The sequence below is a fragment of the Corylus avellana genome, chromosome 1 (assembly GCF_965113065.1).
Source record: "Corylus avellana chromosome 1, dhCorAvel1.hap1.2, whole genome shotgun sequence".
Taxonomy (NCBI): domain Eukaryota; kingdom Viridiplantae; phylum Streptophyta; class Magnoliopsida; order Fagales; family Betulaceae; genus Corylus; species Corylus avellana.
This window is the reverse complement of record NC_142490.1, coordinates 44,182,414-44,209,302: the sequence shown is the minus strand read 5'-3', so window position 1 is coordinate 44,209,302 and position 26,889 is coordinate 44,182,414. Positions and strand designations below refer to the sequence as shown.

Below are 26,889 nucleotides of genomic sequence, written 5' to 3'. Positions count from 1 at the left end.
GATTTTGAATTCCAGGAGGCAGGATTAAGAAGAAGAAGAAAGAATAGGGATATCTTATAGTCTGACTCAGGCCTTCTAGGAATCTCCTACAAATATCCACTTTCAACTGAAAAAACAAAAAGCTCAAATTATGGCTCATGACTTCCTAACAAATAAACAAAAACCAAGACAACAATAAAATGAAGTAAGAAATAAGATTTATAGAAACAAGAACAGTTTCAAATTATTCAAATTTACTAAAAGGGGCAGATATTTGCAATCTAAGAGAAGAGGCTAAGGTTCAAGTAGATGCAGATGGCAAATGAAGTGAACAGGATGTCAATAGGGCGGATATTAAGCAAAGAAGAGAAAATACAAAAATGAGAAGTTTTTTTTTTTTGAGATTTTAACATCTGCCTCTGTTCCCACTTTCATGCACTTTAAGAAGAGACTTCACCTACTGCAACAATACAAGTTATTCCAGTATCCTGCCACAAGAACCCTAAGAAGCTCTTAAAACCAAAGAATCACTACAACCATGTAAAAGAAGTGTATGCGATGGTTTTAAAACGAGAGATGTGTTCCTTATTAACCTCAGAGTTACCTGTTGCCTCCTTCTCAAGGAATCTTGCTTAACTTCTCCTTTGTATTTGGTGCTTCTTGATACTGCATGATGCAAAGCCTCTTCAATATCTATTGCGAAGACATTGCAGCTCCTTGACCAAGAGCATATCTAAATTTTAACACCTTTTTGTATTCTATTGATTTTGTTGTCCATATACTTGTAAGGTTTGTGTCCCACATTGAAAAAGTATAACAAATAAAAATGATTAATATACATAAGTAGACCCAACAGTCGTCCTCATACTTTTCATAGACAGATATTTCTATCAAGAGTCTAATGCTTAGACTTTCTATCATTCAAAGATGCCCTTTTAGACTACAACTTGAGATATGTGGATATAAACATATCCACATATTGTAACAGTTCTATTCTTATAACAGCTGTTAATGAATGCAAATATGGAAATGAAAGAGAGAAAGTGTGAAGCCCTGCGTGACTAAGTTTTTGGCCTTTTGAGAAGGCTTGTAATTGGAATATCTTTGTAGTTTGGATTGGTTGTTCTTGAATGAAATTCCTTATTCATAAAAAAAAAAAAAAATAAAAAAAAAAAGAAGAAGAAAGAATTAATTGACTATTGAACTAGGTATTTCGAGGATACCTAAACCTCATTGAGTATTCGATGACTCCTCCTCCAAGTTCACAATGAACAATTGTCTATAAAGCTACCGATTACATTTTTATTCAGACTATTTATACATCCTCCCCCAACTAACACTTCAACTAACTCTTAACTAACTAAACTGTATTATAACCTTCTCAACTAACTAAACTATATTATAACAGTACCTATTACACTACTCACCTCTTCAAAGCACTTTGCCCACAAGGTGTTGTGACAAATGCAAATCCAAGATCACCAAAGAAGTAGAAAAGTGCAGAATATAAAGATAACACAACTACACAAGACACCAAAATTTAAGTGGTTCGGCTTAACAAGCCTATATCCACTGGCGGAGACGATCCAGGAGAAATTCACTAACAAAAGAGTGGAGTACAAAGAGTAGTACAAACAAAACCATTCAAACCCAAAAGCCCCAATACACCCCAATCTCTCTCAAAAGAAAATTAAATACAAAAGAGAAAATATTCTCTAAAATTCTCTAAGCATTTTAGCACTCCAAAAGTGAGATCAAAATGAAGAAAATTGGTGTATCTTCTTCTCTCTACAGCACAAGCCTCTCTCTCTCTCTCTCTCTCTCAGCAAGCGTTTCTTCTTTTTCTCTATTCCTCTAAAGCTGCTGCCTCTCTTCTTCTTTGATGACCAAATGGCTCAATCTTTACTTAAAGATATATAAAAAGTGGAAATGGCTTCCAAACAGTAAATTTTCTTTTGCACTTGGAATTTATTATTTTATCTTTACTCTTTGTTCTTCATGATTTAGTTAGATAAAGTTATTTTTGTCTTTTGACATTTCTTTAGATTGCAAAACTACTAATTTACCCTTCTTGAATCTAATAAATTTAAAAAGTTGTCTAGATATTTTTATCTTTTACATTTAAATTACCATTTTGCCTTCTAAGTAGTTAAAGAGCCAAACTTTGAGAGATAGATTTTTTGGTCTTTTATGAAGGAAGCTTCAGGAATGGGTTCCTGGCAATATTCAGATTCAGAAGGATTAATGGCGATTCAGAAGGAATTGGCAAGAAAGAAGAACGATTTTTTTTTTTTTTTTTTTTTTTTTTTCAGTTGTAGAAGTAAAAAAAAAAAAATCTACCTAAACCGATTTTGTATTCAGAGAAGGAATGGAGGAGAAAGGAGTAAAAAAAAAAAAAAAAAAAAAAAAAAAAAAAAAAAATCAACGTGGAACGATTTGGATTCAGAGAAGAAATGGATGAGAAAAGGCAGAGCAATTTTTTTTTATTCCTTGTCAACCTCTTTGTTGCTACAGAGAAAGAGTACAAGAGTAGGAAAAAAATCTGCCCAAAAATCCATCAATTTACTCCCACTTCCCCTCCTATTTCTTTGTTAATTTCTTCTTCTCTTTGTCCAGAACAGAGAGAAAGATCAAGAGAGACGAGCAGAGAGAGATACTGAGCTAGAGGGAGAAGCTGAGAAACAAATTAAAATAGCTATTGCTGGATATTGCTTCCTCAGGCTAGTGATTGGGTATTGCTATTGCTATTTTTTTTTTTTTTTTTTTTTTTTCATGTGGGAAGTTGATTTAGTGGTAAAGTATTGACCTTTGGATGATTGGTTTTTTTCTATGATTTTTAACAAGTTTGGGTATGATTTTTCCTAGGTGAAATTTGATGGTTGTGTTTGGTTGGAAATGTTCTTGATTAAATCTCAACCTTTGTTTGTTTTCTATTTAATCCCAACCGTTGGGAGATTTAACAACACTAAGCACGAAATAGTGCTTAGTATCCCACCCTATCCAATGCTTTCATCCTGACACTAGGGCTCTCCTTTCTTGATTATGTTGGCTTGAGTTGATGAACTAAATTAACATCAATTTAAAATACATTTTTTACAAATTTCTTTTGTAAATTCATCTCGTGCTATGGGTTTATTATTTTTGAAAAATTGCCATGGTATATTTTCTTTTATTGGAGTATTTTAAATTGAATCCATGGTTTATACCTTTTATTTATTTCATGGTCTCTTTTTTAGATTAGAAAGAAATATAAGGAAAATATAGGAAATTGATGTGTAAATTTAACTTTGTCACTGCAATTTCTTTTAGTTTCTTCGTTCTGCCATGATGCCATCACTGGTAGTAAGTTTGGAATTATTTGCAATGTTCGTAAAAAGTTACACTTATATGAAATATATAAATCTTGAAGCAACTCTTTGGAGGAAATCTGCTATAAAAGTCAAAGTTGGATGCATAAGCAATTTTCTCTTGGCTTCTGTTTCTTCTTCCCCATTATTGGGATAAATAGTTCCAAATATTGCATAAATATCATTTCACTAATGGCATACCATGCAAAAATATTTATGAAAAAGAAAAATGGGTGGAAGAATGATGTCGATTTTAAATGCAAATTTGCCTTTTAACAATAGTCTAGCATATGGTGTTATTCATATATTTGTGTTTCTCACATGTGAAAATTGCAGGTCATTGTTTGTGAGGAAAATTTCCATGGGATTTCTGCCATGTCTTTTTTCACGCACTTTTGATCCCACACAGTGAGTGTTCTTCCTTCTGCTTCTTCTTTGCAAGCCCTAACACACTAATTCTTCCTTTCTCCGAATTAGAATACTCATAATTTGTTGATTATGTTTATGATTTAGAAGCAAGTTTCCCCTGTCAAGCTAAGAAAAAACTATAAATTTCAACTGATTGTGGTTTGCTACGTCTTAATTTTGATTTGTGAACACAGAACGTGATGACTTGATTTGGTCGTATCATGAAATGTTGGAGAGGCCAAATAAAGATGGTTTTTGTTTGCTGTAAATGATCCCGTGTTGATTTATTTTGTGAGGACATGGTTTAAACCTTCATGACAGGTATATTTTTTTTTTTTTGTCCCTATACTCACAAGTTTGTATAGAATATCTTACTTTTGGTGATATTACACTTCGAACGTGATTTTATTTCCCATCATATAATTTATACCTCGGCTTTTGTTCAACATTGGAACAGTTGTGAAGTTCATTCTATCTGCAACTTATTCTCACATTTTCCAATATTGTAATATCTATATATAAGCTTTCATCAATATATGATCTGGGATTTTTACACACTTCATAACAAATTAAAAATATATTAACAGCAAACGTGCACTGAGTAGTGGATTATGTTATTGTTTGTTGCTATGATGGATGATACTCTATGGCCTTATGTTTTCTTGTAGGAATATTAAGGTGTTAATGGTGCAGCGAAGAAAAATATCTTCCATTGCTAAATTATGCGAGCAATCTAAGAGTTTTTATGGCAGTTTCTGTATGCCTTCCTCTTTATTTATATGCATGCTAATCTTGTCTAAAGTTTTTTCCCCTTTTTCTTTAAGATGGGGACCTGTATTAACATGGGGTTTTGATTTTGCAAAAGGTGCTTGCACCTCCCTAAATGCCTATATGAGGGAAGAAAACACAGGAGTAATTTCATTGGTTTTCTCTCAATTTAAAAAGTAGTCGTTTTTTTCTTTTCTTTTTTTAGTTCTCCACCTTATTGCCTGGTGAATCTTACAGAGATTTGTAATGAATTTTACCATATTCACGTGTGCTATTAAGTGCAATGATGGTATTTTTTCTTGTGAAAGCAGAGAATGAATTGGAGTTGGATTTCAAGAGCATATTGGGACAAAGTTCTGGTCATCCAGCTCGGAAATAGGTTATTGCTTGTCAATATGTTTGTTTGCTTATATTTCCGCTACTCTTCTATGTACAATCTTTCTAGCCATGAATCGAAATCATTAATTAATGGCTTTTTCGTAATCCATGGAGAAAGAAGCGGCCTTGAATTTGACTGTAGATGTTTTTTGTTTTGTAAATCAGTGAAGCAGCATACTAATGTAGCTTAGTTACATACCATGTATGCACAAAGTTCCTCCTTATCCAATTTGTTGTAACTCAGCATTCTTTTATGCAATCTTATAGTTTCATGGGATGGTCACTGTTGTATGTTAGGTTTACTTTGTAACAGAATTACAAGTTAATTACATAATTTTTTTTATCAAAAAGAAAGATTTGATTGTTGATTAATAATTAATTGTAACATATGGTCATGTTTCGTGTGTAACCAATGATATTTGGTGCGTTGTTTTGGGTAAGGCATAGTATTTGGTGCTACTGGTGCCAAAACTATTTTGTTATAAAATCATGGATACTCTAATGGATTTATGCTCTCTAAACACTTTTCTACTCTTTTTTTTTTTTTTTTTTTTCTTTTAATATTTGTTTTTGTTTTGTTTGTTTATTTTCTCTCGCATAGATGGGTGGGCATCCCTTGGTGTAATTTGAATTCATTTGGTATATCATATTTACTTAATTTTATAGTTTTTTTTTTTTTTTCAAAAAAAAAAAAAAATCAATATATACTTTTCAATAATCTAGATATTAAATATATTTTATAATATATGTATGATATCAAGCACGTGAACAATAAGGCATTTTCTCAAAGCTTCTAGAAGAAGCTCAATAGATGGAGAAGCCAAATGGACGTGTGAGAGAGAAAGCACAAGTCAACAATATGGGATGCCATACTGCTGTGTGGGCCCATGGTAAGGTTATTCAAGTCACCAAATCTGACACAAGGTGTGCAATTGAAAGAAAGCTTCCCAAGCTAGCCAGCTCACGTGAACACACTACCCAAGTCTGACTTTCACAATGCCCAATTCCACCATTTGCACACAACAGTGACAGCACCACCTCCTCCTCAGCCTTTTTTATTTCTGTTGAACCCTCCCTCTTCCCATGCATCATCTACATTTTCTTCCAGCGCCATCTATGTTTTCAAGGAAAGTGACTTTCCCAGACATAAATCATACCAAATTCAAAAAAAAAAAAAATCGCCGACTGTAGCTTTCCTCAATCTTTGACGGCGTAGCAAGGTGAATGATGGTGGAAGCCCAACAAAGTCGATGACGGTAACCCCTTTAACTATTGGAACAGGAAAACAAGATCACAAAGCAAAGGAAATGATGGATAACCCTCCAAAGACTCAAACAGATTCTAGCTACCGGCCTTGAACCATTGTAACAGTAACATTGTTAACAGAGGATTTACTTGGGTTGTACTGAGAGGAGCTTGCATCTGGGGCAATCTGCCTTTCAGTAAATGCAGGTTGCTTTGGAAGAGGCAAATCAATAATCTCACTTTTAAGCGTGGAAATAACAATAGATACAGTTGGCCTATCATTAGCAAATTCTTGCACACACCACAGCCCGACATGTATGCATCTCAAAATTTTCATTTCAAAGCATGGTTCACGTATGATTGGGTCCGTTAATGCCACAATGTTGTCTGCATTCCACATTTTCCATGACTGAAAACAGGATTGAAATTCTTAGCATCAATACTAAAACTCATAAGAAACATGCAATTGAAGTTCTTAAAAAATGAGGCAATCATATAAGGAAGACTTACAAATCCTAGAAGGCTCATGGCCTGCTCATCATCATAAAAGCTAGAATTTTTTCTTCCACTAATTATTTCGAGTAACAACACTCCGAAACTGAAGACATCTGATTTCTCTAAAAATCGTCCTTTCATTGCATATTGAGGGGACATGTAACTGTGAATTTTAACAATAAGACATTGAATCTTGTTATCACAAACATTTGGGTTATTATCTTAGTTAATTTAGCAAACTAAGCTACTTTGCAACCCTTGTAGTATTGGCCTGATCCTCATTGATCCGAAAAATCCTAGCCATGGCAAAATCTGATATTTTTGGATTTAGCTCTTCATCCAACAAGATGTTAATTGCTTTTAGATCTCTATGAATAATTCTTAATCTAGAATCTCTATGAAGGTACAACAGACCTCAATTTTGCTCTTACATCGTCTGTATTTCTTTGGAACTGATCTCCTAAGCCAAAATGAGCCATTAATAACCAAACAAAGGTTATAAACTCTCCTCCTCTGTTTAGTTGAGCAGCATGAACATTGGGCTTGCAATGGCTTGCGGCATAAGACAACATTTCCACCCACACTTCACTCATTACACCCCATCATTGCTCCTCCTGCAACTTTAATAGCTCTTTTGCGAGAATACACGCATCAAACAACACAGATTTGCTTTTGTCTCCTTTCACAGCAACAAGTTCCACTTCAGTATTTACTTCAAGGATTCTAGCACATGCCTCTTTATGCTCTTGATCAAATTGCTCTTGTCCATGGTCGTCGGGCTTTCTATTGAAGAAGTGTGTGGCCTCGGCACAGGTATCGCGGAATCTTATTTTGCTAATACGTGCTTCAGCAGACATCATTGTGGGCTGCATAACTAGAAGATATAACATATAATCAGACATTTCTTTACAAAATTGACGATGATCACTACTACTGTCTTCATGAATCTCCTCCTTCTCCTTCTCCTTCTGGTAGCAGAGTTCTGTAGCAACATGCCATAATATAAGGCTCTGATCAAATTTTACGTCGACAATATAATGCATCAAATTCAACTTGCTACTCTCAAGAAGATCAGCATTCTGTAGAACCCATTCTCCTCGAGCTGAATATATCCTCTTCGTAATGTCAGACTCGGGATCTTCTAGAAAATAAGATTTTTTTTTTCAGCTCGTTAAAGATGAAATCCCATAGCGGCTTTGTAAATCGTGTCTTGGACACATACGTCTTCTTTTCATACATATTCTTAAAGAAATCCTCAGGGTCCCATCGCTCAAAGATAGCAATCAATTTTCTGAGAAAAGAACGAATCTTTTGACGACGTTCTTTCAAACAATAATGTATCAAGTTGTATTGACGTAGAGATTCAGACCACCTCTGGAATAGGATTTGTCCAGCCCGTCCATAGCGACTTGTATCTGCTGTCTGCGGCCAGTTTATCCTCTTGAGCTTGAGATAGTTTCGGAGGAGAAGGATGAACCATTTCTTTACAGCTTTTATGAGGAACCATTTCTTTACAGCTACTATGTACTTATTTTGACTGGATGACAACTGGATGGAAGCAGCAACCCAATCAGAGAAAGCCATCATAAACAGAGCAATTGTATCCAAGAATATGGCACCAAAGAGCAAGGTATATGTAATTCCAACGTCAATCTTGCGAAAATCATTCTTATCTATTGAATAGAAGGTTGAAATGGCTGCCACAACCGCACAACACGATATACATCGGGCAGAGTATCCCAACATTGAATACAGTACGATAACCTTGGTGTAGAGAAGTTCGTAGAAGAAGTTGAGTTCATTCGCTAGCACTTGAAAGGCATCCTCTGAGTCTCTGTTCTGGAAAAATAGCCGGCTCGATCTCTTCGCGCTCCCGGAAACTAAAGATGATATCCACAACGAGACCCTGGAAGATTTTGAACAAGTGATAAGCATGCTTCACAGCCGCAAGATCACCCAGACTGCCTTCTTCGACTGGGTAACGTGAAGTCTTGGATTCTTGATTAGGTTCTCGTATCAACTCTATTTGAGTTGGGAGTCTGGCCTCTCTCTTCGAAGCGTATTCCTCCATGAGCTTTGCATGGTTAGGCCCTGGGTCCGGCGCTGTAAGATTCGATTTCCGGCAGTTTTTCAGGTTTGCCAGATATAAAGCACGTGTTCGCTCACCATACTTGATGGTTCCAGCGAGAAACGGAAGGAAAGTAGGGAGCCATAACTTGTTTCCGGGATGGTATTGGCTGACGGATTGGCCGAAGAGAACGAACTGGCCTAGGAGCCCAACCAGCTGCCTTAGCCAGAGGGCATTATCCTCCAAAGAAACAGCAGTTATGGTATCTGGACCACCGAGGTGTAACAAAAGAAAGGGAGCCCAAAAATCCAGAATGCCAGAGCAATAATGAGGTTTTGGATTTTGTTTACCGTTGGAAATAAGTCCCACTGTAAAGTTACTCGTCCAAATGTCCAGTAAGTAGGCTGACCAGATCAACAATGGTACCTTCGCACTTTCTGTTATCTTTCTGAATGGTGCAACCAGAATTAGAATGGCCTGCAGTAAGAGACTCAATAGAACAAAAAACTGGATGTTCCATTCATCATATTTCTCATTCACTACGGTAAAGATGGGTTTAGACATATCCTTCAATTCCTTTGATTGCTTACTTTTCTTTCTCCTTTCTTTCACCTTGTTCAACATCACAACTTTTAAGTGTTAGTTTTTCATAATAAGAGTTGGTACGTAATTAACTAAAGTTGTCTGCATAATATTGCGGCTCAATTATGTAAAGCAAAGTTTGTTAATAACTTTTTCTATTAGAATAATTGTATATCCACACAAAGACTATATATATATAAATGACAATGGTGAAGACGAATTTTATGGACAAACTATAAACACGTACATACACAAGGGATTGCATAAATACATTGATGGCAGGTGCATGGTACCTCTTATAGAACATAAAAAAGGAAAAACCACATACCTCTTGCGGGTTGGTGGTGAGAAAACAAATGCAAAGAACAGCTAGGGAAGTGAATTTTGAATCCCAAGTTTTAATTGTCGTTCGACATTTAATTTGAAGTTTGAGAAAGTTGTATATATCTCAACTTGCTGAGTCACATTTACATAGGCTCACGAGTGCACCGACAATATTAGCTATATTGGGTCCCAAAGTTGTCTCTATTTCCTACCTTGATAATTGTTCTAGAAGCAAATGGAGTAGTTGGTAATCAAAAAGAAGAAGAAGAAAATAATAAGGCATTAGCGTCAAAGGAAATTGTTCCTCTAGCTTTACAATGGATCATGCCATTATCCATAGAAGGAATATGGGATTTCTAAGCTCAACACTAGGGGTGTCAAGGCGGTTACGATTAGCGGTTATTGGCAATAACCGCTAACCATAACCGCCTTAGCGGTTAGTAAATTTCACTAATTGCAACCGCTAACCGCCTAACGGTTAACGGTTAGCTGTTAATGAAAAAGATAACCGATCGCTTTTTCAAAATTGGGCTTTTTTTGAGCCTATTTGGGCTTCCTTTTTTGGGCTTTTTTTTACTCTCTGTTTTTTTTTTTTTGTTGGTATTTTTAGTGTCTTCTTGAGCCCAATTGCTATAAAAAAGAGCCCATATTGAAAATAATAAATATTTGACCCAAAATTTACATTTACTTGTACTTTAAAAAAATTTCGTTAAATACTAAATCATAACGGGTTAATTTTTTTTTTTTTTTAAAAAAAAAAATTCAACACAACATATAAAAAAAAAATTCAGAAATCAGACAACTGTCACAACACATAAAAAAAGCATATAAAAAAAGTTCAACACAAAGCATATAAAATAAGTTCAAATAAAACATTAAATAATACAAATAAAACATTAAAACTTCATCAATCCTCTCATTTAGTCCTCTAGCAAATCCTGTAGACATCAAAAGAAGAAAAGTTAAAAACTTAAACATAATAATAGTAAGGCACAAGCATGTACACATAATTTGATATTATATAATCATATAATCTCATTAAATTATATCATATGATTAATTATTTAAATTATTATCATATTTACTTATAATCTTTTTTCTTTGAATTGAACTTAATATCTAATGGTAAATGGTAATGTTCAAACTCCTAATTCCTAAATTCCTAAAGTATCTAATAATGCTTTAATTAAATTGTAGTTATAAGTAATATATTGTTTAATTCAATTAAATCAATTGTGATTATCATTGTACATGAATCATATGATTAACTTGTAGACTTATGATTTATAAGTTATGTCATATTATATATGTATTATTTATTATTATATAATCATATGATTTAATGATCAAGTCATCATGTAATATAATCATATCAATTATAGTGATAATATATAAATTACTACAATTATAATGATAATACATTAATACTTAAATTTTGTTTATAAGTAACACCTTGGTCATTGTTTAATCCAATATCAATTACTTAATTTGATATTATACGAATTATATCATCATTTTACATCAATAATATAATTCACTTGAAGTCTTGAATAAAGTATTTGAATTGTCATTGAATCATATGATTAAGTATTGATATTATACATTTATATTATTCATATGTATATGTAGACTTATATAGACTTATAAGTTTATAACATACATTGGAAATAAGTCTCTAGATATTTAATTGTTGTATTAGTATGAATTGGTATACTTATGAGTTATGTCATATTATATATGTATAATTTATTATTATATAATCAAATGATTTAATAATCAATTGATCATGTGATATAATCATATAAATTATAGTGATAATATATTAATACTCAAATTGTGATTTGATTATTTTTTAAAAAAAATTGTGATTTAATCATCAAGTGATTATATGATATAATCATATAAATTATAGTGATAACATATTAATACTTAAATTATAATTTAATTATTTAAAAAAAAATTATGATTTAATAATCAAATGATTATGTTAGATGTATAAATATTTTTATAATTATAATTATAAAAATATATTATATAAAAAGGCGGTTAGCGGTTACGGTTAGTAGACCCAATAACCACTAACTGCTAGGCGGTTATAGCGGTTAAGTGGTTAGCGGTTAATGCGGTTAAGCGGTTAGGCGGTTAGACGGTTAGCGGTTAGCGGGCGGTTAAAAACCGCCCGCATTGACACTCCTACTCAACACATTTGAATCACAAGTGATCGATATGGATTAAGATTTGGAATTGTTTAAAGGCTTAAGGCCGAATTGGAATCTCATGTGCTTCTTGTAATCGAGGTGACCTTTATACTATATCAAGTTGTTCGGGATATTGATACTATAATATAATATAGCATGTTGATACACCACTCAACCCAAAAGTTTAAGCTTATGGGTTTGGACCCAACCATGCTATATTAGCTACTCATACTCATATTTCTTCAACATATATAACACTCTATCCTTTTTACACTCACATAAGTGTACTCAACAAAATTAAGGTGTAGAACCCGCTTCAGCCATGTGATGTAGAAAGGGTGCAAGATGCTTAAAATATGAGAAGGAATAAAGAGAAAGTGCTCAAGTAAATAGCCCACTTATGTGAACTTTATCTTAATTTATCATATTTCTTAAAAGATCTTTACCATTGGTTCATCCCACAGTCCGATTAATGAGCATAGTCTAGACAAAAGTTTGGGTTTAAGTATATTTGTCCTTTTGCTATTATCTGTTTTGTAATGTCTCTCCATTAATATATAGATAAGGAATAAATATTCAAATCTATAGTACATTTGAATCACAATTCAATTGATTAAGATTTGGAAGTTTAAAGGCTTGTGGCAGAATCTGAATCTCACGTTTTTCTTGTCATCAAGGTAATCTTTATACGATATCAAGTTAAATTGTAGGATCATCTTTTAGCCATGTGATGTAGAAGGGTGATACTTGCCTCCAAACTCAAAGGAAGGAATAAAGAAAAGAGTTTCCAAGTACATGGCTCACCCATGTAAACTCTATCTTGATTGCATATCTTTAAAAAAGTACAAGACTGCTAAAAACATCTTTACCGTTGCTTCCTCTTCCACAGTCCGATTATTGAGCATATGTAAACATTACAAAAATGCAAACATTGGAAAAGACATTGCAAAAATTAAATGTGGTTTCCCCCAAGAGTTATAACCGAGGCTATAATGTACTTTAGAGCCTATTTTGAATTGCTTTTAAGAGGTATAAAAGTGCTTTTAATACTTAAGAAGTCCGTTTGAAGAAAAAAGTACTCGTTTGGTAAAAGAATTAAAAACACTTTTAATGGCCCAAAAAGCTTAAAAATGGCAAAAAAAAAAAAAAAAAACACTTTTAACAAAAGTTTAAAAATAAAGTTTTTGCCCAAAAACTCTTAATAGTTTTTATTAAATAGGCTCAATTCCAAATAGGCTCTTACCATAATGTGTTAAAATGATTTGAAGTTGTCTATTATGGTAAGATTTAGGTAAGATCTCCATGTTGGTCTAATATAAAATTCACAATATTACATGCATAAATAATTGATAATTTGCATTAAAAGTTACGGGGAACATGATAAAAATTGTAGGGAAAATAAAAAAATGTCCTTGTTTTTTAAACTTTCTTAAAAATTACTCCATAAGTTTTTTTTTTAAAAAAAAATCACTTCCAAGTTGTTTTTATTTTTTTATTTTTTTTATTTTTTTTATAACTTTCTTAGAATGAATAGAAAATCATTCATTCTATTAGCTTTTTCATCCAAATTATTTATAGAGTTTTTGCACATTACCAAGTTGTTAAGCAACCTACAGTCGCGTAATAAACACAAACTAGTTTGTAAGAAATTTTAATTATGTTTAACAAAATAAAAATAAAAGCAGAGGTGGCGGGTGAGGGCCCACCACCTCTGCAATGGGGTGGAGATCCCCCTCCACCTTGTTCTTTTGAGTTGTTAACAGTTAGATTAGTTGAAGTTAGCTGAGTTAGTTAAGATGAGTTGGCTGTTAGTTAAATTTGTTGACTATATTTGATCCACGTATTATTACATGTGTGTATATATCCGTAATCTCAGATTATTCAATAATATCAGAGAATCATTTCATTCTGCAAACTACTCTGTTTTCAGTCGTCTTCTTCCTTCCTTGTTTTCTAGTTTCCTAACTGAGAACTTGACAGAGTTCATAAAAAAGTCGTTGAATTCTCCACGCGAAACAAAACAGGCCTCAACTGATTGCAGAATTAACAACCTAGAAAAACAGATGTTAAAGTCACCTCAGAGGGAGCTACGTTGGACCGCTGTAATGCCCTGTATTTGCCCTGTCTGCTTGGAATGGATCCCATAAGGGAATCTCATGAACCCCACTGGTCATCGTGAATATTGCTCAACTGGATTGTTTTGTTCTCTTCAATGTCTTCGAAAGGCCGTGGAGAAAACAGAGAGCGACACAAGAGAGTTTTGAGAAGGAGTTTGGGAGAGAGACTTGAGAAAGGAAGATAGAGAAAGCTAAGGAAGGAGAGAGGGGCTTGTGGAGAAGGAAAAGCTTCAAGAGAACTCAAGGGGTAAGCTTTTTATGATTCTTGAATGATTTGAATTAGAATTGTAAGAAAAAAATTGCCCCAGAGCAATTTATGATAAAACTGTTCCTACTACGTAAATCATATAATTAACAAGTCCAAAATCAAACTAACATACTAGCTATCGGCCTTGAACCATTGTAACAGTAACATTGTTAATAGAGCATTTACTTGGGTTCTGTTGAGAGGAGTCAGCATCTGGGGCAATTCGCCTTTCCGTGAATGCAGGTTGCTTTGGAAGAGGCAGATCAAGAGTCTCACTTTTAAGCATGGAAATAACAGTGGAGACAGTTGGCCTATCTTTAGCAAATTCTTGCACACACAGAAGCCCGACGTGTATGCATCTCAAAATTTCCATTTCAAAGCAGGATTCACGTATCATCGGGTCTGTTAATGCCACAATGTTGTTTGCATTCCACATTTGCCATGCCTGGAAACATGAAAACAGGATTCAAATTCTTAGCGCGCGTCAATACTAAAACTCAAAAGAAACAAGTAATGAAAGTTCTAAAAAAATTAGGTTAAGTACTTTTTTAGTATTTGGGTATGCACTTTTTTTTATTTTTTCCCCCTAAGTTTTCAAAATAGCCAAATCTGGTACCTCACTTGTGGGAAAATACAAAATTAATACCTCTTTAATTTTTGTCAGTTCCAATTAACGGAATTTCACATCATCGCCATGTAAATAAGCTGTAAGGCTGACATCTGTCCCTGGTTCACGTTGGCGCATGTAATTGGCCACATCATCTACACCCGAATCGAGCTCAGGTTTGAAGAAGGAGGAATCCGGTTAGCTGATGTGGCCAATTACATGTGCTAATGTGGAACCAGGGTCAGATGTTAGTCTTACAGCTCATTTACGTGGCAATGACATGGAATTCCGTTAATTGTGACTGACGGAAACTAACGAGGCATTGATTTTGTATTTTCCTATAAGTGAGGTACCAGATTTGACTGTTTTGGAAACATAGGGAGAAAAAATTACAAAAGTGCAAACCAAGGTACTAAAAAAGTACTTAACCAAAAAAAATATAAAAATGAGGCAATGAGATAGAGGGAGACTTACAAATCCTAGAAGGTGCATGGCATGGTCATCATCGTAAAAGCTATTGTTTCTTCTCCCACTAACTATCTCCAGTAACAACACTCCAAAGCTGAAGACATCTGATTTCTCTGAAAAGCGCCCTTGCATTGCATATTCAGGGGACATGTAGCCACTGAATTTTAACAATTAGACATACAAATCTAGTTATCTCAAATATTATGATTTGTATCGTAATGAATTTGGTAAAACATAGGTACTTACTATGTTCCAACAACCCTTGTAGTATTGGCCTGATCTACATTACCCCCAAAAATCCTAGCCATGCCAAAATCTGATATTTTTGGATTTAGCTCTTCATCTAACAAGATGTTACTTGCCTTTAAATCTCTATGAATAATCCTTAATCTGGAATCCCTATGAAGGTACAGCAAACCTCGACCAATTCCTTCCATAATGTTGAAGCGTCTTCTCCAATCTAGTACTTTTGATTTGATTGAATCTAATGAAATTATTCTAAACAAATTAGAAAAATAAACTGCACTCAAATAAAACTTGAAAGGTGAATGAACCAGTATTTGCAGTAGTAGAGTCCTACGCAAACTCTGTTCTAGATTTATCCAAAACAGATTTATCCTCTTTAGATTCGATGCTACTCTAGTATTATCTTTTATGTGGTTTTATCTCTCTTTGTATTAAGTTTCTTAGTTGTGTTAATTCTCTTAGTTCAAGTTGTATTAGTTCTCCTAGTTTTAGTTGTATTAGTTCTCCTCCTAGTTGTTTTTCAATTGTAACTCTTTCCCCATAAATACAATGTGAACGAAGCTGAGACTTTATTCCGCCAAAAGCAAGTTTATTTGCTTTCTTTCATGGTATCAGAGCCTACCACAGGGTAAATTAGGCATACACTACTTACCCCGTGATAAGGACCAAGAAAATACCGGCCTACACTTGAGGGAGGGTGTTAAAGAATAATCCCACATTCCCTGTGGATAAGATCATATGCATGTTTATAAAGAATGAGCAACCCTTTCTTATAAAATCGGTTTTATGAGATGAGTTAAGCCCTAAGACTTTATTCCGCCAAAAGCAAGTTTATTTGCTTTCTTTCATGTAATAGAAACAAATTTGGTGAAGTCACATAGACATAGTATGATCTTAGAGACTAAAATACCAAAACCAAGAATATCATTCCCGTTTGTCTCGTGATGTAGATCATTTTAGATTGTAATATTGGAAGATACTAATAAAGCCATAAGCATGAACTAACCAAAGAGAAATGCATCCAAACTTTTGTTTGGCATGTATTCATAGACCAACATCTGTTCTTCCCCATCAACACAGCAGCCAAGGAGTCTAACAAGATTCCGGTGTTGGAGTTTAGAGATCACCACCACTTCATTCATAAATTCTTCTAGCCCTTGTCCAGAGGCTTTTGAAAGTCTTTTTACTGCAATTTCCTGTCCATCCAACAGTTTTCCCTATAAACAAACAACAACCAAGTGACTATATATTCAAATTGTTAGTCAATAACCCTCTACAAGAACAACCATTACCCAACCAAGTGACTATATATTCAAATTGTTAGTAAATAACCCTCTACAAGAACAACCACTACCTTGTATACGGGACCAAATCCACCCTGCCCTAGCTTATTTGATAGATGGAAGTTGTTTGTTGCACTTGCCAGCTCTTGAAGATTGAATAACGGTAGATCTTGGAGTTTAACTTGGTTCAATCTGTCTCCATGCTTGTCTTCACCAGGAAATTTTGGATATGCTTCCCTTATGTTCAACAGTAACATCTCCTTGGTTTTCTTCTTCCTTGCTGGGTATTTATACAATAGTAGTTAGTAATCTCTATGTAGAAATGTTGTAACTTTTCTTAGTCCACTGAGCTAATAGGAATATGCATATCATCTTTTTTTTTTTGGTGGTAAGTAGTAATGAAAGAGGAGAGAAAGGAAGATATTGAGAGGAATTGGAGGCTCCTTCCTGCTATAAAGAGGAATGTGCATATTACCTTTTTGTTTAGCCATCCAACGCCACAATATGTAAGTGCATATGCCAGTAAGTATTACTCCTATGATCACTGTCACTGTGACTGTCACGATTACTTTCACATTTTCCTCTTTAACTGTAAATCAAAGAAAACATCAAACTCATTCATACAAAATAGGCTAGAGAATATGTACTTTTTTTTGGTAAAACAGATTTATCTATTACAATGACTTCCTTAGCTTGGGAAGTTGGGGAGTGATGGTCGTAGGGTTGAAATACAAGTTTATCAATTTTGAAACATAAATTAGCCAAACAACTGCACTATCAGTGGTTGATTTGAAGCATTAGATAAACTTTGACAGAAAACCAAAACAACTCACCAAGTTCTGAATAGGCCACACGAACATAAAGATCAACTCCGCCACTCGAGAATTTCTGTACGTCAATTAAGCTTCTTGTCCATGGCATACAACCAGTGCCAGCATCAAATGCGTAAGCAATACAAGAACAATTCTCCAAGCATTGGTTTCTACAATTTTCTTCACGAGCAGATGACCAATCTGCCAAGTCTGGCACTTTCATCATCGTCAGTTTCAAAAATCCATCTTTTTTGTCCCCATCACTGCCATTGTTCACCCTCTCACACTGCAAGGGTGTCCTCCTCACACATCCACTAGTCCAATTTCCTCTGTTCCATTCTTCTGTGTTTTTTGGCTCAAACCCCCGTAAACAGCTGCAAATTGGTGAATTATGTGAATTACAGCTTCCAAATGCCCCACACTTGCCATAAACATCGCACTCAGTCTGGAAAGTTGACGCCGTGACCTCCCCATCCTCCCCATTTTTGCTATCTACTCGAAGTAGATTTCCTTGCTCATTCAAGACATAATGTTTTGGGAAAGACTCGTTCGAATAGGAAAAAGTTAAATAGAATTCTCCTTCTTTATCGTCTGCAAGACTAAATCCATCACGATATACAGAATACATGTTCGGTACTCCGATGAAGACTCTGCCGTTCCATGGACCACTCCGCCAATATGCGTTACTGTCGTTCCAGATGAAAATTTCAGGAATATTTCGAACCTCAATACCGGCAGAGAAGTTTCCAATGGATGGATCAGAAGGACTTTTCCAGGATGTCAGCTGCACTTTCTTACCGGTTCTAACATCCGTACTAATTTTCATATTTTTTATGAATGTATTAGAAGGATGCTGGAAACTCTCCCATATGATTGCCCCTGTAGTGTTTCCTCGCAAAACAAGGTTTCCAGAATCTAAAAGCTGGGCACTCGAATTGCCAACAGAATTTGTTAAAGTTGATGACCAAAGAAGCTTCTTTTGCCCATCTAACACTACCAGATTGCCATCTTCGGATATGGTAAGAATTCCAGAGGAATTCTTGAGGGGATTGTTTCTGTTAGCAACCCATATGAAAGTGGGCACAGAAATGTTAGCATACCATATTCCAACATAGCGAAAGGTAGAATTTGGGGGGCTGAAAAATCCCAGTTTGAAGTCACCCCCATTGGAGATTATGGTTTCAGGGTCGCTAATGAATTTTGCGGCTGTGATGGTATCTGTGGCAGAGCCAAACTCTAAACGAAAGCAACATAGCAAGACAAGAAGAGCTGACAAGTTGGTATTTCGAACAAGTCCCATAGTTTCGAAGCTGCTCGTTTGTGAGAATGAAGATTTTGAATTCCAGGAGGCAGGATTAAGAAGAAGAAGAAAGAATAGGGATATCTTATAGTCTGACTCAGGCCTTCTAGGAATCTCCTACAAATATCCACTTTCAACTGAAAAAACAAAAAGCTCAAATTATGGCTCATGACTTCCTAACAAATAAACAAAAACCAAGACAACAATAAAATGAAGTAAGAAATAAGATTTATAGAAACAAGAACAGTTTCAAATTATTCAAATTTACTAAAAGGGGCAGATATTTGCAATCTAAGAGAAGAGGCTAAGGTTCAAGTAGATGCAGATGGCAAATGAAGTGAACAGGATGTCAATAGGGCGGATATTAAGCAAAGAAGAGAAAATACAAAAATGAGTAGTTTTTTTTTTGAGATTTTAACATCTGCCTCTGTTCCCACTTTCATGCACTTTAAGAAGAGACTTCACCTACTGCAACAATACAAGTTGTTCCAGTATCCTGCCACAAGAACCCTAAGAAGCTCTTAAAACCAAAGAATCACTACAACCATGTAAAAGAAGTGTATGCGATGGTTTTAAAACGAGAGATGTGTTCCTTATTAACCTCAGAGTTACCTGTTGCCTCCTTCTCAAGGAATCTTGCTTAACTTCTCCTTTGTGTTTGGTGCTTCTTGATACTGCATGATGCAAAGCCTCTTCAATATCTATTGCGAAGACATTGCAGCTCCTTGACCAAGAGCATATCTAAATTTTAACACCTTTTTGTATTCTATTGATTTTGCTGTCCATGCACTTGTAAGGTTTGTGTCCCACATTGAGAAAATATAACATAAAAATGGTTAATATACCTAAGTTGATCCAAGCCCATTAGCTAAAGCTTTTGGGCTAGAAGTGGTGTCCTAATATGTATATTAATTTACTCCTAGTTTACTCTTCATGGTATTGCTCTCCCTAACAATTGGTATTAGAGCCCATGATTAGATTCTGCTTGAGTTTCTTGGTTTGATGCTCTCTTGGAGTATGCGTAACTCTCTTGTGTGTGGGGAAGTTTGGTCAATGTAAAAGAGACTTACAAGTGAGGGGAGATTTATTGTGCATGCAGTTGTGAGGTTTGTGTCCCACATTGAGAAAGTATAACAAATAAAAATGGTTAATATACCTAAGTAGACACAAGCCCATTGACTTAAGCTTTTGGGTTAAAAGTGATGTCCTACTATGTATATTAATTTACTCTTAATATTTCTATCAAAAGTCTAAAGCTTAGACTTTCTATCATTCAAAGATGCCCTTTTAGACTACAACTTGAGATATGTGGATATAAACATATCCACGTATGTTTATGAATGGCTTCTTAGCATAAGAATGCATTTGATTTTGGCATTTTGTAGGTTTTTTCAAATCGTAGAGTTTAAGGCACTTTTTTTTCTCAAATCTTACAATATGGGTAAGAAGTTTTCTTTTTTTCAAATCTTACAATATGGGTAAGAAGTTTTCAAGGAAAGTGACTTTCCTAGACATAAATCATACCAAATCCAAAAAAAAAAAAAAAGGGAAAAATATAAAAAAGCCCCCCAAACTTCCGGCCGTTTTCGATTTAGCTCCCTAATGTTTCAAAAGTGATAAAGTAGCCCCCCAAACTACTAAACTATTGCATTTTGGCCACTCCGTTAGTCAAAACCGTTAGTTTGGACGGAAACTGCAAAACGATTTCGTTTTATTACGAGTAAGTTACTACAATGCCCTTTTATGAAAAAAAAAAAAATTTGAAAAAAATATAAAAAAGCCTCCCAAGCTACCAGTCGTTTTCATTTTAGCCCCCTAATGTTCAGAAAGTGATAAAGTAGCCCTCAACTACCAAACAGTTGCAATTTGGCTACTCCGTTAGTCATTACGGTCAAATATGATGGAAAATTCAAAATTACGTCGTTTTGACAAGGGTAAGTTACTAAAATGCCCTTTTAGAAAAAAAAAAAATCATATTAAAATAAGCACACAAAACGGCGCTGTTTTGCTTAAAATTAGGGTTTCCTTACACTTACCAAAACGACGTCGTTTTGGTAAGTGTTAGGAATTAAAAGAAAAAACCTTAGACCCCACGCAGAAAAAAACCCCAACCCTAGTTTATCTCTCTCCCCCAAACCGCCGGCCACCACGACGTTCTATCTCTGGCAACCTTCTCCCTCAAGTGAAAAAAACGCAACGCCGCTCTCTCTCTCTCAAAATTGGCTGCCCCTGCCACCACCATCCATCACTGTCGGCCACACCATCCAGTGGCTACGAAGCGCCACCGAAAAATTCTTACCCATTGTAGAAATCAAACAAAAAAACCACATTCGTAGATAAACAACACCAACCCGACAACAATACCATGAAATACAATAAAAAGATTGAGTTATGGGTAAGATTTACAGGCTGCCGGATATAGAACGACGTGGTGGCTGGCGGTTTTGGGGAGAGAGATAAACTGGGGTTGGGGGTTTTTTTCGTGGGTCACCTGCGTGGGGTCTAAGATTTTTTCTTTTAATTCCTAACACTTACCAAAGCGGCGTTGTTTTGGTAAGTGTAAGGAAACCCTAATTTCAAGCAAAACGACACTGTTTTGCTTGCTTGTTTTAATATGATTTTTTTTTTCAAAAAATGGCATTTTGGTAACTTACCCTTGCCAAAATGACGTAATTTTAAATTTTTCTTCATATTTGACAGTAATAACTAACGGAGTGGTCAAATTGCAACTGTTTGGTAGTTTTGGGGCTACTTTATCACTTTCTGAACATTAGAGGGGTAAAATGAAAACGGCTGGTAGTTTGGGGGATTTTTTTTATATTTTTCCCAAATTTTTTTTTTTTTCATAAAAGGGCATTGTAGTAACTTACTCGTAACAAAACAACATCGTTTTGCAGTTTCCGTCCAAACTGACGGTTTTGACTAACGGGGTGGCGAAAATGCAATAGTTTGGGTGTTTGGAGGACTACTTTATCACTTTTAGAACATTAGGGGGCTAAATCGAAAACGGCTGGTAGTTTGGGGAGCTTTTTTATATTTTTCCAAAAAAAAAAAAATCGTCCATTGTAGCTTTCCTCAATCTTTGACTGCGTAGCAAGGTGAATGATGGTGGAAGCCCTACAAAGTCGATGACGGTAGCCCCTTTAACTATTGGAATAGGGAAAACAAGATCACAAAGCAAAGGAAATGATGGATAACCCTCCAAAGACTCAAACAGATTCCTAGCTACCGGCCTTGAACCATTGTAACAGTAACATTGTTAACAGAGGGTTTACTTGGGTTGTGCTGAGAGGAGCTTGCATCTGGGGCAATCTGCCTTTCAGTAAATGCAGGTTGCTTTGGAAATCCATAATCTCACTTTTAAGCATGGAAATAACAATATATACAATTGGCCTATCATGAGCAAATTCTTGCACACACAGCAGCCCGACATGTATGCATCTCAAAATTTCCATTTCAAAGCATGGTTCACGTATGATTGGGTCTGTTAATGCCACAATGTTGTATGCATTCCACATTTTCCCTTACTGAAAACAGGATTGAAATTCTTAGCATCAATACTAAAACTCATAAGAAACATGCAATTGAAGTTCTTAAAAAATGCAGCAATCATATAAGGAAGACTTACAAATCCTAGAAGGCTCATGGCCTGCTCATCATCATAAAAGCTAGAATTTTTTCTTCCACTAATTATCTCGAGTAACAACACTCTGAAACCGAAGACATCTGATTTCTCTGAAAATCGTCCTTTCATTGCATATTCAGGGGACATGTAACCCTGAATTTTAACAATAAGACATTGAATCTTGTTATCACAAACATTAGGGTTATTATCTTAGTTAATTTAGCAAACTAAGGTACTTAATATGTTCCAACGACCCTTGTAGTATTGGGAAGATCCTCATTGATCCCAAACATCCTAGCCATGTCAAAATCTGATATTTTTGGATTTAGCTCTTCATCCAACAAGATGTTACTTGCTTCTAGATCTCTATGAATAATTCTTAATCTAGAATCCCTATGAAGGTACAACAGACCTCAATTTTGCTCTTACATCGTCTGTATTTCTTTGGAACTGATCTCCTAAGCCAAAATGAGTCATTAATAACCAAACAAAGGTTATAAGCTCTCTTCCTCTGTTTAGTTGAGCAGCATGAACATTGGGCTCGCAATGGCTTGCAGCATAAGACAACATTTCCACCCACACTTCACTCATTACACCCCATCTTTGCTCCTCCTGCAATTTAATAGCTCTTTTGCGAGAATACATGCATCAAACAACACAAATTTGCTTTTGTCACCTTTCACAGCAACAGGTTCCACTTCAGTATTTACTTCAAGGATTCTAGCACATGCCTCTTTATGCTCTTGATCAAATTGCTCTTGTCCATGGTCGTCGGGCTTTCTATTGAAGAAGTGTGTGGCCTCGGCACAGGTATCGCGGAATCTTATTTCTATTGAAGAAGTGTGCTTCAGCAGAGATCATTGTGGGCTGCATAACTAGAGGATATAACATATAATCAGACATTTCTTTACAAAATTGACGATGATCACTACTACTGTCTTCATGAATCTCCTCCTCCTCCTCCTCATTCTGGTAGCAGAGTTCTGTAGCAACATGCCATAATATAAGGCTCTGATCAAATTTTACGTCGACAATATAATGCATCAACTTCAACTTGCTACTCTCAAGAAGATCTGCATTCTGTAGAACCCATTCTCCTCGAGCTGAATATATCCTCTTCGTAATGTCAGAATCGGGATCTTCTAGAAAATAAGATTTTTTTTTTCTTCAGCTCGTTAAAGATGAAATCCCATAGCAGTTTTGTAAATCGTGTCTTGGACACATACGTCTTCTTTTCATACATATTCTTTAAGAAATCCTCAGGGTCCCGTCGCTCAAAGATAGCAATCAATTTTCTGACAGAAGAACGAATCTTTTGACGACGTTCTTTCAAACAATAATGTATCAAGTTGTATTGATGTAGAGATTCAGACCACCGCTGGAATAGGATTTGTCCAGGCCGTCCATAGCGACTTGTATCTGCTGTCTGCGGCCAGTTTATCCTCTTGAGCTTGAGATAGTTTCGGAGGAGAAGGAGGAAGCATTTCTTTACAGCTTTTATGAGGAACCATTTCTTTACAGCTACTACGTACTTATTTTGCCTGGATGACAACTAGATGGAAGCAGCAACCCAATCAGAGAAAGCCATCATAAACAGAGCAATTGTATCGAAGAATATGGCACCAAAGAGCAAGGTATATGTAATTCCAACGTCAATCTTGCGAAAATCATTCTTATCTATTGAATAGAAGGTTGAAATGGCTGCCACAACCGCACACCACGATGTAAATCGAACAAAGTATCCAAACTTCAAATACAGTACGATAACCTTGGTGTAGAGAAGTTCGTAGAAGAAGTTGAGTTCAATCGCTAGCACTTGAAAGGCATCCTCTGAGTCTCTGTTCTGGAAAAATAGCCGGCTCTCTTCGCGCTCCCGGAAACTAAAGATGATATCCACAACGAGACCCTGGAAGATTTTGAAGAAGTGATAAGCATGCTTCACCGCCGCAAGATCACCCAGCCTGCCTTCTTCGACTGGGTAACGTGAAGCCTTGGATTCTTGATTAGGTTTTCGTATCAACTCTATTTGAGTTGGGAGGCTGGCCTTTCTCTTCGAAGCGTATTCCTCCTTGAGCTTTGCGTAGTTAGGCCCTGGGTCCGGTGCTGTAAGATTCGATTTCCGGAAGTTTTTCAGGTTTGCCTGATATAAAGCACGTGTTCGCTCACCATACTTGATGGTTCCAGCGAGAAACAGAAGGAAAGTCGGGTGCCATAACTTGTTTCTGGGTTGGTAATGGCTGAAGGATTGGACGAAGAGAACGAACTGGCCTAGGAGCCCAACCAGCTGCCTTAGCCAGAGGGCATTATCCTCCAAAGAAACAGCAGTTATGGTATCTGGACCACCGAGGTGTAACAAAAGAAAGGGAGCCCAAAACGCCAGAATGCCAGAGGAATTAATCATGAGGTTTTGGATTTTTTTTACCGTTGGAAATAAGTCCCACTGTAAAGTTACTGGTCCAAATGGCCAGTATGTAGGCTGACCAGATCAACAATAGTACCTTCCAACTTTCTGTTCTCTTTTTGAATGGTGCGACCAGAAGTAGAATGGCCTGTAGTAGGAGACTCAATAGAACAAAAAACTGGATGTTCCATTCGTCATATTTCTCATTCACTACGGTAAAGATGTGGCTAAACATATCCTTCAATTCCTTTGATTGCTTAATTTTCTTTCTTCTTTCTTTCACCTTGTTCAACATCACAACTTTTAAGTGTATAGATTTATATTCTGCTATTTTGAACGACAATTTTATGACACTTAAACATAAATACACTCAATATAATAGTTGGTAAGTAACTAGAGTTCACTACAAAAAATTCAGGATTTAGAAACGTGTTTACAGTACCCTGGTTTTCAAAACGTCACCAAATAGTGACGTGTCAAAGAGTAAAAAGCCGCTAAAAAAAATTTAGTGACGTGTTAATATCCACATGTTACTAATTAGTGACGTGTAAACAGTGACACGTCATTAATTACTTCTTACATTTCCCTTACGTATATAGCACTCTATCCTTTTTATACTCACACATGTATACTCAACAAAAGTTAAGGTGTAGAACCCGCTTTAGCCATGTGATGTAGAAATGGTAATACCTAGATGGGAAGGAATAAAGAGAAAGTGCTCAAGTAAATAGCCCACTTATGTGAACTTTATCTTAATTTATCATATTTCTTAAAAGATCTTTTCCATTCGTTCTTCCACAGTCCGATTAATGAGCATAGTCTAGACAAAAGTTTGAGTTAAGTATATTTGTCCTTTTCTAGCTATTATCTGTTTTGTAATGTCTCTCCATTAATATATAGATAAGGAATAAATAATCAGATCTATTGTACATTTGAATCACAATTCATATTGATTGAGATTTGGAAGTTTAAAGGCCTGTGGCGGAATCTAAATCTCACGTTTTTCTTGTCATCGAGGTAATCTTTATACGATATCAAGTTAAATTGTAGGATCATCTTTTAGCCATGTGATGTAGAAGGGTGATACTTGCTGCCAAACTCAAAGGAAGGAATAAAGAAAAGAGTTTCCAAGTACATGGCTCACCTATGTAAACTCTATCTTGATTACATATCTTTAAGAAGTACAAGACTGCTAAAAAGATCTCTACCATTGCTTCCTCTTCCAGAGTCTGATTATTGAGCATATGTAGGCATTACAAAAATGCAAACATTGGAAAAGACATTGCAAAAATTAAATGTAGTTTCCCCCAAAAGTTATAACCAAGGCTATAATGTCCTTTAGGGTTTGTTTGAAATTGCATTTAAGAGGCCTAAAAGTACTTTTAATATTTAACAAGTCCGTTTGAAGAAAAAAATACTCGTTTGGTAAAAGAATTAAAAGCTTTTTTAATGGTCCAAAAAGCCTAAAAATGGCCAAAAAACACTTTTGACAAAAGCTTAAAAATGAAGCTTTTGCTCAAAAATTCTTTTTAACTTAAAAGCTCTATTTCTCAAACTCAATTCCAAACAGCCTACCACCTCTGCAATGGGGTGGAGATCCCCCTCCACCTTGTTCTTTTGAGTTGTTAACAGTTAGATTAGTTGAAGTTAGCTGAGTTAGTTAGGATGAGTTGGCAGTTACTTACATTTGTTGACTATATTTGATCCACGTATTATTACATGTCTGTATATATCTGTAATCTCAGATTATTCAATAATATCAGAGAATCATTTCATTCTGCAAACTACTCTGTTTTCAGTCGTCTTCTTCCTTCCTTGTTTTCTAGTTTCCTAACTGAGAACTTGACAGAGTTCATAAAGATGTTGAATTCTCCACGTGAAACAAAACAGGCCTCAACTGATTGCAGAGTTAACAACCTAGAAAAACAGAGGTTAAGTCACCTCAGAGGGAGCTACGTTGGACCGCTGTAATGCCGTGAATTTGCCCTGTC

General features: G+C 35.5%; 1 protein-coding gene and 2 pseudogenes across 10 annotated transcripts; all 3 read right to left on the bottom strand.

The window, feature by feature from the left end:
• Window positions 1-6,225: 6,225 nt before the first annotated feature.
• On the bottom strand, window positions 6,226-18,903 carry LOC132169976 (G-type lectin S-receptor-like serine/threonine-protein kinase SD1-13). 10 transcript variants are annotated; one of them, XM_088512472.1, is made up of 8 exons: window positions 17,594-18,872; window positions 17,445-17,447; window positions 17,202-17,349; window positions 16,832-16,952; window positions 16,484-16,694; window positions 15,478-15,715; window positions 15,238-15,388; window positions 14,243-14,601 (listed from the first exon to the last, which is right to left on the bottom strand). In XM_088512472.1, the coding sequence occupies exons 1-8, from the start codon at window positions 18,870-18,872 to the stop codon at window positions 14,293-14,295; spliced, it is 2,460 nt and encodes an 819-aa protein (XP_088368598.1). In that variant the 3' UTR covers window positions 14,243-14,292. The 10 variants fall into 10 exon arrangements, with proteins under 10 accessions (XP_088368597.1, XP_088368592.1, XP_088368598.1 ...); XM_088512471.1 differs by lacking the exons at window positions 14,243-14,601; window positions 17,445-17,447 and adding an exon at window positions 6,226-6,534 and having other exon boundaries at window positions 16,832-16,991; window positions 17,229-17,349; XM_088512466.1 differs by lacking the exons at window positions 14,243-14,601; window positions 17,445-17,447 and adding an exon at window positions 6,226-6,534 and having other exon boundaries at window positions 16,832-17,040; window positions 17,236-17,349.
• Window positions 7,016-9,312, bottom strand: LOC148589908 (uncharacterized; annotated as a pseudogene).
• Window positions 18,904-22,097: 3,194 nt separating the features above from the next.
• On the bottom strand, window positions 22,098-25,193 carry LOC148589907 (uncharacterized; annotated as a pseudogene).
• Window positions 25,194-26,889: the final 1,696 nt, after the last annotated feature.